At 35.0% G+C, this 13,047-nt stretch overlaps 1 protein-coding gene across 1 annotated transcript; it reads left to right on the forward strand.

Moving 5' to 3' along the window:
• The first annotated feature begins 698 nt into the window (after nt 1–698).
• LOC306888190 (glucose-6-phosphate isomerase-like) lies at nt 699–11,632 on the forward strand. Its single transcript, XM_079446370.1, has 18 exons — nt 699–965; nt 2,936–3,026; nt 3,104–3,172; nt 3,507–3,626; nt 3,789–3,872; nt 4,719–4,865; nt 5,045–5,116; nt 5,199–5,243; nt 5,654–5,707; nt 6,321–6,381; nt 6,464–6,507; nt 7,820–7,972; nt 9,003–9,132; nt 9,209–9,285; nt 9,972–10,100; nt 10,506–10,581; nt 10,667–10,733; nt 11,214–11,632. The coding sequence occupies exons 1-18, from the start codon at nt 847–849 to the stop codon at nt 11,335–11,337; spliced, it is 1,662 nt and encodes a 553-aa protein (XP_079302496.1). The 5' UTR covers nt 699–846; the 3' UTR covers nt 11,338–11,632.
• The last annotated feature ends 1,415 nt before the right edge of the window (nt 11,633–13,047 follow it).

The following is a 13,047-nucleotide window of genomic DNA, read 5'->3' on the forward strand; positions in this document are numbered from 1 at the left end:
TCTAGTGTTCAATATTTCAACAAACACAGTGTTCATGTCTTTCACGTGTTGATAGATGGCGCCATATCCATCAGATTTTTTATTTATTTAGCTTTTTGTCTTTTTAAATAAATGTAATGTTTATTTACTATTAGTATTTTATTATTTAGTATAAAATATTGTATCTAATATACACACAAGTACTTACACTGAGGTCTGTAAATTTATGGTAAAAATGTTCTGAGGTTTTTGGCCCCCTCTGCAGCGCACTGTACTGTGTGTGTGTGAGAGAGTGTGTGTGCGTGTGAGAGAGAGAGAGAAAGCGAGAGAGTGTGTGTGTGTGTGTGTGTTTGTTTATATGGTTTATGAGGACACAAATTTGTATAATGACATGGGTATGACAGAGGTATTACAATATGAAGGTGGTTTATGAGGACACTGCCTATGTCCCCGTAATTCAAAAGGCTTAAAAACATACTAAATGGTGTTTTTTTGAAAATCTAAAAATGCACAAAGTCTCCTGTGAGGGCTGAGTTTAGGTGTAGGGTTGGTGTAGGGCAATAGCACACGCAGTTTGTTCAGTATAAAAACCATTACGCCTATGGAGAGTCCCCATAAACCACAAAAACCAACGTGTGTGTGTGTGTGTGTGAGAGAGAGAGAGAGAGAGAGAGAGAGAGTGTGTGTGTGTGTGTGTGTGTGTGTGTGCGCGCGCGGGGGGGGGGGGGTGTATTGAGCTGCAGATCAGCTGCTTTTTTCGCCCTTCATAAGGCGGATCTGTGACATTTGGGTTCAGTTCAGCCGGAGATTCTCTCTCTCTCACACACACACACACACACACACAGGTTCTGCCCGATACTCGTCACGATGGGACTGACAAGCGACCCAAATTTCCAGAATCTGGAGAAATGGTACAAATCAAACGCCGCGAGTCTCAACATGAGGCAGATGTTCGAGGCCGATAAAAACCGATTCCAAAAGTTCAGGTACTTTATTTATTTACTTACTCATTCAAATATTCTGATTGAAACAGCTCATTAGTGAAATACCGTTTTATTTAAAATATTTTATTATTATATATTTAATAATTAGCAACTGTACTTCACAGTTCATGCAGTAAAGTGGGCGGAGTCACACGTAGAAGCTGTTTTACTGTCCTGTCCATCATCATTAAATCCCGCCCACATTCAAATTCATAACTTTTAAACTTTCACATACAGAGGTAGTCAGAATTATTGACTCCCTTGGTTAATATGATCAAAGGCGGCTGTGAAAATTAATCTGCATTGTTAATCCTTTTGATCTTTTATTAAAGAAATTCTCCAAAAATCTAACCTTTCATTGGATAATCAGAATTTAAAATGGGGGGAAATATCATTATGAAATAAGTGTTTTTCTCTAATACAATTTGGCCACAATTAACGGCACCCTTTTATTCAATACTTTTTGAAACCTCCATTTGTCAGTTTAACAGCTCTAAATGTTCTCCTATAATGCCTGATGAGGTTAGAGAACACCTGACAAGAGATCAGAGACCATTCCTTCATCCAGAATCACTCCAGATCCTTCAGATTCACAGCTCCATGACGATGCTTCTTCTCTTCAGTTCACCTCACTCATTTTCTACAGGGTTCAGGTCAGAGGACTGGAATGGCCAGCAGAAGCTTGGTTTTGTGCTCAGTGACCCATTTTTGTGTTGTTTTTGAGGTTTGTGTTTGGATTATTGTCCGGTTGGAAGATCCAAACATGGCCCATTATAATATTTCTAACAGAGTCAGTCACTTATTGATTTTTTATCTGTTGGTATTTGATAGAATCCATGATGCCATGTGTCTAAACAAGATGTCCAGGACCTCCAGCAGAAATATAGGCCCACAACATCAAAAATACAGCAGTATATTTCATTGTACACATGGGGTACTTTTTATCCCTATGTTCACCAAACCCATCTTGAGTGTTTGCTGTTAAAAAGCTCATTTTTCAGTTTCATCTGATCATAGAAGCCAGTCCCATTTGATGTTCCAGTCGTGTCTGATAACTGAATATACTGGAGTTTTTTTTTGGATGAGCTAGGAGAATTTTTCTTGAAACCCTCCCAAACAACACGTGGTGCTGTTTGACAATTTGTTTTAAGGTTTTCTGACCCCGAGACTCAACTATATTCTGCAATTCTCCAGCTGTGGTCCTCGGAGAGTCTTTAGCTACTCAAACTCTCCTCCTCGCCGTGCATTAGGACGATATAGACACACATCCTCTTCCAGGCAGATTAGTAACATTTTCTGTTGATTGGAAATTGTTAATTATTGCCCTGATGGTGGAAATGGGAATTTTCACTGCTCTAGCTCTTTTCTTAAAGCCACTTCACTAATTTGTGAAGCTCAATTGTCTTTTGCTGCATTGTGATGGATGATTAAGGGAATTTGGGCTTTGTTTTCCCTCCTATTTATATTTCTGTGAAACAGGAAGCCATGGCTGGGCAATTTCAGCCTCAAAATTGTAAATATGAATGGAATATACTTCAGAGATATTTTACACATAATAATTTCTAGGGGTGCCAATAATTGTGTCCAACGTGTATTTGAGAAAAACATTTATTTCATAATGATATTTCCTACCATTTTAAATTGGTTTAGTTCAATGAAAGGTTACATTTTTGTGATTCTTTTTTATAAGAGATCAAAAGGATTAATGATGCAGATTAATTTTTACAGGCTTTTTTCTTCACATTTATCAAGGGTGTGAATAATTCTGTCCACCACTGTATATTTATATATATTCACTCAAGTGGCAGATTATATTTAACAATCATAGTGATAAAAAATGCAAGTAGTCAGTATAACTATCTGGCTGTACAGATTTTGTATAATGATTTTATTATCTTTATAATGATTTTAATATCTGTAAGCAAGTGATCAAAGAGTTCATCTGAAGCTGCATGTTTGTCCTCTTTCAACAGCTTAACTCTAAAAACAGACGAAGGAGACATTTTGCTGGATTACTCCAAGAACCTCATAAATGAAGAGGTTATGAAGATGCTTGTGGAGCTGGTAAAGATTTGAGCAGATGAATGTTTACTGAGAGTTAAATGGAGTCAGCATGTAAATATAACAGCTTTGATCCGCAGGCGAAGTCTCGTGGTGTGGAGGCCTCCAGAGACAAGATGTTTTCAGGAGAAAAGATTAATTTCACTGAGGTATTTCACTGAGGGTTTAATCAGCGTGTGCTCAAATATACATCACATTTCCTGCTTTTATAGACTGAAATGAGCTGAGCTTGTTTGGACATACTGGGATGCATGCATGTGTTTATTGATGCAAACGCTATGAATTATGCTTTATTTATTTGATATTTTTAATTAAGCATAAGCTGCACTTGTAAAATGCTTGAGATTCTTATATACACACTTCACATGAATGTTTTTGATTTTCAGGGAATGCATGAACTGATTCAATGTATATCCTGAATGTATTGCAAATTGCATTAGGTAAAAGTGTCTACCAAATGCATGAAGATTGTGTGGTCTGCAGGGTCGTGCTGTTCTCCACGTGGCCCTGAGGAACCGCTCAAACACACCCATAAACGTGGACGGGAAAGACGTGATGCCAGAGGTCAACCAGGTCCTGGAGAAGATGAAGGGCTTCTGTCACGTGGGTGTCATATTTGATGCGATGCTTCATACTAGGACACTTGAATATGAAAATATACACAGATATATACACAAATAAACAGTGATCAAAATATGGAAACTATAAAAAGTGTCTGGGCCAGGATGCAATTATAAACAAAATCTCACTTTCTTCCGTCCACAGAAAGTCCGCAGTGGCGAGTGGAAGGGATACACTGGGAAATCCATCACTGATGTGGTTAATGTCGGCATCGGTGGATCTGATCTGGTTTGTGAAATCAAAACTCTCTGTTTAGATGCCACTGACTCCCAAAACACTGAAAAGGTGTGGTGGTGAAACAATTTTCACTCATTGCCAGTAAATTTCACAAATAATTACGGCAAGTAAAACATCAATTTAAATTTCTAATTTTGAATTTATTGGAAATACTTTTTTTTTTTTCCTCTTATCAGGTGTACTTGGAATTTGAAAGACTAACACGTCAAAAATATAAGTTTTAAAAAATGAAATTTAGAAATAGAAAGACTAAAATAGTAATTTCTGTTAAGTTACATTATTACATTGTTTTTCCCGATTTATTATTTATACATTTACTAATTTTAGTCATTCATGTAAAAAAAAATATATTATTTTATTTTGTTGATATTTTATTTGTTTGTTTTAAATTAAATATATTTATTTTAATTAAATTATTTAATTTAAATATTTTATTCAATAATTTATTAATTTTAATCATATTTGTATTATTTACTTATAAATTTAGTAGTGCTGTCAAACGATTAATCATGATTAATCGCATCCAAAATAAGTATGTATGTGTATTGTGTATATTTATTATGTATATATAAATACAAACACATATAGTATATATTTGGAAAATATTTACATGTATATACATTTATATATTATATTATATATAAATGTTTTTAATATAATAAATATAATAAATACTTTTATTTTGGATGCGATTAATCATTTGACAGCACTAAAATTTACTTATTCATTTTATTCAAATTTTCATTTATTTGTTTGTTGTAAATAATTTTTATTTAATTATTTTAATCAGTCAATCAATTTATTTATTTATTTTAATAATTTCTGTGTGTGTTTCAGGGTCCATTAATGGTGACAGAGGCCCTGAAGCCGTACTCTAAAGGCGGACCTCGTGTCTGGTTTGTGTCTAACATCGATGGAACGCACATCGCTAAGACTCTGGCTGAACTCAACGCTGAGACCACACTCTTCATCATCGCATCGAAGGTCTGAGCAGGACGCAGCTTTCAGAGACTGAACAGATTATACAGCCTTAGCAGAGACAAAAATATCACATTTAGATTTAGCTATGACTCTTTGAGTGAGATTTCTGTAAATCAAAAAACAAAAAATACTGATACACTGATAACGTTGTGAAATCGTTTGTTTCTGTTTGTCTTCCTCAGACATTCACGACCCAGGAAACCATCACAAACGCTGAATCAGCGAAGGAGTGGTTCCTGCAGGCCGCCAAAGACGTGAGTCTCACCTCCTGCAGCGACGTGTACGGGACGCCTGTGTCACGCACTCATTCTTCTGTCATTTTTATCATCCTCGCAGAAATCTGCAGTGGCCAAGCATTTCGTGGCGCTCTCAACCAACGGAGTAAGTGCATTATAGTTTAAATGTAAACATCAGCAGGAGTTAAAATTTGCAAAAACAGTTCATTGTGCTATTAAACCATATTTTGTAACTTTCAAAACTCAAAAGAGTCCAAAAAGAGAATTTACTGAAACTAAACTGCTAAATATTTTTCTTGAATATATACATGTATGTATGTGTATATATATATACATAATAAATATACACAGTTCACACACATATAGTATGTAAACAAAAACGTTTGGGATTTTGGATGCGATTAATCGTTTGACAGCACTAAAAGAATTAACGTTTCCATGACTTAATGAGTACATTAGCAAATCTTTCTTAGAACATGTGTGTGAGATGAGCCCTTTAAAAGCATGGATATTTTAGGTTCACAAACAAACTTTATTCCATTTTCTGTGTTTCAGCCCAAAGTGAAGGACTTCGGCATTGACCCGGCGAATATGTTTGGGTTCTGGGATGTGAGTGTCGGGGTCCGCTGATGCCCTGGGCTATTTTTGCTGTAGTGGTTTGACCTGTGAAGTAGTTGTCTGGACAGCTGCTGGTAACCAGAGTCCCTCACTGACTCGCGGCCGAACGCTGCTGGGTTATTCGTGATCTTGACCTTATCAGAGCAAAGGTCACGCACAGACTGGTTCACTGTAAAGGCCGACGGGCTACTTTTAGTCACATTGTTGATATTTAAAGGGCAAGGTTCCTTCCTGTCCTGTTTATTATAGAATCCATATGCTCTTTAGCTCATGTAAAGAAGTTGGATTTGTATTTATTTTGGTCTTTTTTGTCATTTTTGTTCATTAATATGTCTATACCTATATAGTTAAGTTTTATTTTATTTCCATTAACATTTATTTTATTTCAAGTAACAAAATTTTTTTGATGGTTTTATTAATGTTTTTGTCATGTTTATTAGTTTTTATTTTTTAATATGTCTAGTTTTTTTGTTTATATTTATTTTATTTCAAGTAAAAAATCATGGCCTTGGTTTTAGTTTTAGTTAACTGTAACTAAATTATTTGAAAAAGTAATGTATTGTGCCTCATTAGATGAGTCTGAAATTGTTTTTGTTTTTTTTAGTGGGTCGGCGGACGATATTCATTATGGTCTGCAATTGGTCTGTCCATTGCACTTCATATCGGTGAGTGTTATTATGGGACTCTCATGAAGATATCCAATGAGTGAGAGATACTCAGGCGTCTGTTTTATCTCTTCTGTCTCAGGATACGAGAACTTTGAGAAGCTGCTGGCTGGAGCTCACTGGATGGTAGGTTTTATTACTGAAGAATATATTGTAAAATGTAATTGATTGCTGTGATCAAAGCTGAATTTTCCGCATCATTACTCCAGTGTTACATGATCCTTCAGAAATCATTCTAATATGCTGATTTGCTGCTCAAGAGACATTTCTGATACAATCCAAATTCCAAAAATGTTGGGACTTTTTAAATTTGAATAAAATGAAAACTAAAAGAATTTCAAATCACATGAGCCAATATTTTATTCACAATAGAACATAGATAACATAAAAACTGTTTAAACTGAGAAAGTTTGCACAAAATGAGCTCATTTCAAATTTGATGCCTGCTATACAGGTCTCAAAATAGTTGGGACGGGGGCATGTTTACCATGGTGTAGCATCTCCTCTTCTTTTCAAAACAGTCTGAATACTTCTGGGCATCGAGGTTATGAGTTTCTGGAGTTTTGGGGTTGTAATTTGGTCCCATTCGACAGTGGTTTCTGGAAGTATTCCTGGGCCCATTTAGTAATGTCAATGACAGAATCATGCCGATGAGTGATGCAGTTTTGTCTGAGGGCCCGAAGACCACAGGCATCCAACAAAGGTCTTCAACATTGTCCCTTACGCACAGAGATTTCTCCAGTTTCTCTGAATCTTTTGATGATGTTATACACTGTAGATGATGAGATTTGCAAAGCCTTTGCAATTTGACGTTGAGGATCATTGTTTTTAAAGTATTCCACAATCTTTTTATGCACTCTTTCACAGATTGGAGAGGCTCTGCCCATCTTTACTTCTGAGAGACTATGCCTCTCTAAGGCATCCCTTTTATAGCTAATCATGTTACAGACCTAATGTCGATTAACTTAATTAGTTGCTAGATGTTCTCTGAGCTGAATCTTTTCAAAATTTCTTGCTTTTTCAGCCCTTTGTTACCCCCGCGCAAACTTTTTTGAGACCTGTATCAAACATCAAATTTGAAATGAGCTCATTTAGAGGATAAAAGTGTGAAATTTCTCAGTTTAAACATTTGTTATGTTCTATTGTGTTTTAATTTTATTCAAATTTGAAAAACGTCCCAACATTTCCGGTAATCGGGTTGTAATTATCAACGTTGCTGCCCAATATTTTTGTGGAAACCGTGAAACATTTTATTTTTCAGGATTCACAGATTAATAGAAAGTTAAAAAAAAACAGCATTTATTTGAAATAGAAATCTTTTGTAACATTATTGTAACATGTCTTTACTGTCACAGCTATTTATTGCATCCTTGAAGAATGAAAGTGTCCATTTCTTTTAAAAACCTCAAATAAACCCCTGAATCTGCGTCTGTGGCAGGACACTCATTTCCGCACGGCTCCCGTGGATCAGAACGCTCCCATGCTGCTCGCTCTGCTGGGCATCTGGTACATCAATTTCTTCCAGGCGGAGACTCACTGCCTGTTGCCATATGATCAATACATGCACCGCTTCGCTGCCTACTTCCAACAGGTGCGTCTCACCTGTAGAGCGAACACAGAACACATTTTATACTGATAGTAAAGTCATCAAAAATGCAAATGGTATGGGAATCTGATATATCTAATTGGATGCTTTTGCAGTTGCACTTGTATGTTTCAAAACTTATTATTTTTATGTGCGTGTGTGAATGGATGTATATTTTGTTTATGTATGGACAGACGTATATGCATACAGGTGCATCTCAAAACATTTGAATATCGTGAAAAACTGCATTTTTTTGTAACTTATTTCAAAAAGTGTTTTTTTGTTTTAATTTTGATGATTAGACCTCACAGCTCATGAAAGTCAAAATCCAGTATCTCAATATATTAGAATATTTATATTTCAGTTTCACTAAACGACCATATCTACAGTATAAATTTAGGGTATCTCTTGTTCTTTGAAACCACAATAATGGGGAAGACTGCAGACTTGGCAATGATCCAGAAGACGAACATTGACGCCCTCTGATGAACATTGACAGGCTGATCGCTTCCATGCCATTCCTCACTGATGCTGGAGTTTGTACTAAAGGAGCCCCGACAAAGGATTGAGTGCATAAATGAACATGCTTTAAAGAACTTGAACTTTTCTGCTTTGCAAATCCTTTTTTTTGATTGATCTTAGGAAATATTCTAATATTTTGAAATACTGGATTTTGACTTTCATGAGCTGTAAGCTCTAATCATCAAAATTAAAACAAAACAACTTGAAATGTCTTACTTTACATGTAATGAATCTAAAATATATGAAAGTTTCACTTTTTGAAATAAGTTACAAAAAAATGCAGTTTTTCACGATATTCAAATTTTTTGAGATGCACCTGTATATCTTTTATTATATTTTGGAGTAGTATTATTGAATATGTTCTGAAAATTTTGTTTTTATATTTCTCTGGTTTTTTTGTATTGTATGTTTGTTCTTGCAATTTTATCTTTCAATGTACTTTCTGCTATAATTCAATCTCATTATTGCTAAGCAGGAAAGTGAATAAACTTCAAACTAATGCTGTGATTTACAGGGTGACATGGAGTCTAATGGAAAGTACATCACTACTAATGGTAAGCGTGTGAACTATCACACCGGGCCGATCGTATGGGGTGAACCGGGAACTAACGGACAGCACGCTTTCTACCAGCTCATTCACCAAGGTCCACTATCTGACGTACAGTATGTATGTGTTTGGGAGGGAGAAGCATCTGTCTGACCCTTCTGTCTCCTCCACAGGAACTCGTATGGTTCCTGCTGACTTCCTCATTCCTGCCCAGTCTCAACATCCAATCAGAAACAACCTCCACCACAAGGTACCGAGCTGCAGATACAGCGATGAATCACATGATGTGGCTCAAATCTATGGAAGCTTATTTCAGCCATATATCTATCTATCGATATATTGACAGAGATGTAATTGTGTTTTTTTGTCAGAATTCTGACTTTTTTCTTGCGATTCTGAGAGAGAGAAAAACACAGAATTGCTGGTTATAAATTCAGAATTACGAGATATATATTTGCACATATATAAGTCACAATTACCAGGAAAAGTCTGAATTGTGAGATTGTCAGAATATATATTTTTTTAAAAGTCACGATTTTCAGATATAAGCTGAGAATTGTGAGGAAAAAATCAGAAATTTGATATATAAACCCAGAATTGTGAGAAAAGAAGTCATAATTGTGAGATTTAACTCTTAAATTGCAGGGAAAAAGTCAGAATTGGTGTTTAAAATTCTGAGTTGTGAGATATAAAGTCATAATTAACTTTTTCATTTTTCTTCCAGTATGTGATGCGTCATGTTTTCTGTAGATCCTTTACAACATCAACGCTGTTCTTGAACTGAATTAACAACTGAATTGAGTTGAATAATGTCACTATTGTCTTCTGTAGGGCTGCTTTAGCCTACACCATTGAATTTGTATCATACAGTAGTCTAAATTTAACATTAACACTGCTTTATTACAGTGAAGCTGCTATTAAATCTATACTGTGCAGATCCTGGTGGCGAACTTCCTGGCGCAGACAGAGGCGCTGATGAAGGGAAAGACGACAGAAGAGGCAAAGAAAGAGCTGGAAGCCGGAGGACTGAGCGGAGACAAACTAGAGAAAATTCTGCCACACAAAGTGAGAATATGAAGTCAAGAGCTGGCTCATACTGACTTCTACAGGACACAAAACACACTACACCCCAAAAACTCCTGCAGTATGAATCATATGCACAGTATGCAGATTTTCTATATACATGCAATACTCACATTTTTCAAAACATGCATTTGAGTTGAGAGAATGTATCTGACAATGCAATCTGCTCATCATGACCATGTGACAAATCAATCATATGCAACAATCTTTATCTTGTCACATGATTTGATCAGACTGGCAAAAATATATTTTTTAAACAAAACTGTATTTTTGTTTAATATTTTTATTTTCATTGCTCACACAGAGACTCTTAGCAGTTATTAAATGTGCAAATATTACTAACGTTCAGCTCTTTCCTGGTAACATCATCCCTGCGTTTCTGTCCAGGTTTTCCAAGGAAACAAGCCAACAAATTCCATCATCTTCAAAAAGGTGTCTCCATACACTCTGGGCGTTCTGATCGGTGCGTCTCAAATGGTTTGGTGATGCTGTACAGTATTAGATATCATCTGATATGCAGGTTCCTGACCTCTGACCTCTCTTAACAGCCATGTATGAACACAAGATCTTCCTTCAGGGCGTCATGTGGGAAATTAACAGTTTTGATCAGTGGGGGTGAGTGAAATTAAAAACAAATTCAACTAATCAGGAAAAATAGGTATGATCTCAGGCATGTTAATGAAACAATTAATGTATTTTTGATGCTAACATGTAAAATATAGTTAAAGCAGTGTTATTACCAGGCCAGTGTTATTATAGTTTTTATTAATTAAAAAACAAAAAAAATTTTCATTTTAATGTTAACTTTATCAATGCAATTTTAGTTATTTTTAAATGTGCATGTAGTTTTTAAATCTTTTTCAGTTTTAGTTAATTATTTATATAATAAATACGTTTATTAATTGGTTAAACCTGTTAAGTAGATAAAATAGCTTTATTACCAGACCAGTGTCATTCACATACAATTAGTTTTTATTCTTGTATTGCGTTTTCACTTTAATTGTACTTGAAGTCTTAGTAATTTTGTGTTTGTTTGTTAGTTTTGTCTTTTTTTTAAAAATATGCCTATATTATTTATACTCGTTTTTTTTTCAGAGTGGAGCTCGGGAAACAGCTGGCAAAGAAGATCGAACCGGAGCTTCAGGATTCAGCGGAGGTCACTTCTCATGATTCATCCACCAATGGCCTCATCAACTTCCTCAAGAAGAACTTTGCTTGAATGAACCATGAAGAGAAGCTTCACCTGCACCCAAACCTAAGCACTGTAGCAAAACATTTTGAAACTGTAATGTAGTGTAATTTTAACTGACAATTAAAACATGCATTTATTTGTTAATCTAGGATTATGCAAAATAAAAAATGCTAAATCTTCTTTTTACACTGAACTCTGTGAAAAATCCCTCATCTGAAGCACCTTGTGTTTTTCAGTTTACTGCAAGAAGGTTTCTGTGTTCATCACATGTTGGAGTCACGTGATGTTTCCCTGAAATAAATCACTTTGCCCAATCTCTGTGACTTTGGCTAGGATTCCTATAATACTATCATCAAACAGTGTTCAGTGTTGTTTTAGTGTCATTGATATAAGACAGTTTTTCAATCTGATTTGATATTTTCTGTTTTCACTTTAATTTTGGTTCATTATTTTGTTTGTCAATTTTGTTCAAGTTTTTATGTCTATATAGCTGTGTTATTTTAGTATCACTAATAGAGATACTAATATAGGTGTTAATAATTTGAATAGATTTTAATTTGTATATTTTATAGTTTACACTTTAATTTTAGTTCAAGCTATATTTTTTATGGTTTATTTTTAATTAGTTTTAGTTAATTATAATAACCCTGTCTATCTATCTACACTGTAAAAAAAACAAAAAAAACAAAGTTGGGCAAACTTAAAATTTGAAGGCAACCAGCTTCAGCAGATTTTTAAGTTTATGCAACAAAAAAGTTGAGAAATTTCCTAAAAAATAAGTTGAGAAAACTCAAAAATCTGCTGAAGCTACCTTTAAGTTGACTCAACTTTTTTTTTTTTTTTATATATACATTTGTTACATTTACATTTTTGAGACACTTTTATCCAAAGCGACTTACAAATGAGGACAATATAGATATAGTAGGACCATATACAATAGTACTAGAATAATTAAAAATAAAAACTAATATATATATATATATATAGTAATTCAAGTTCAACTAAACAAAAATGAGATATGTTACCTTGGCAACTACCTGAAATAAAGTAAGATTAAGATTAATTTCTTATTGTTTTAGTTAGAATAACCCTTATTATAAAAACTACAAATATTATAATATGAAAACCATAATATAATACTGTAAAAAGTACTATACATGAATGCACACACTGATAAAATGTCAATAATAAATGCATAAAGCTGAATGAAAATGTATATGCATGGATGAGCCACTACATTATAAGCAGAGCACACCGCACTGGAAACCGTATCCCACAATGCCATGTCCTCAAATGTCCATTTGCAAGTGTATCATCAGCTTCTGATGCCCATTAGAGAGCAGAAGCACAAGCAGTTCTTCACCAGCAGGTGGAGCTGTAGGTTCATATCCACCACAGTCTGTCAGTCTCTCTGTTCCCAGTGTTTGGCATAGAAATGTCTACATAGATCTTCATTAGCAACTGTTTCTATGAGCCGCTATTAGTAAACCATCTACCATATTGTAATGGTCAACTTGACGTCATTCACCATAGTAACCAATGATTATTCAAAGATGCCACAATCCTGCACAAACCCATAGTATGGTGTCTACTTGTGGGAGTGGTCGAATGGGGCATCTATACTTATCTATGGTCTTTGGAACATGAGGTCAAAGGTCAGCTGTGTTCAGCTCCAGTCAAATCCCAGAAGCACACAGAGACCCAAACACATCTGGAAGACATCATGTGAATGAAAAT

The sequence above is a fragment of the Barbus barbus genome, assembly GCF_936440315.1.
Source record: "Barbus barbus genome assembly, chromosome: 22".
Taxonomy (NCBI): domain Eukaryota; kingdom Metazoa; phylum Chordata; class Actinopteri; order Cypriniformes; family Cyprinidae; genus Barbus; species Barbus barbus.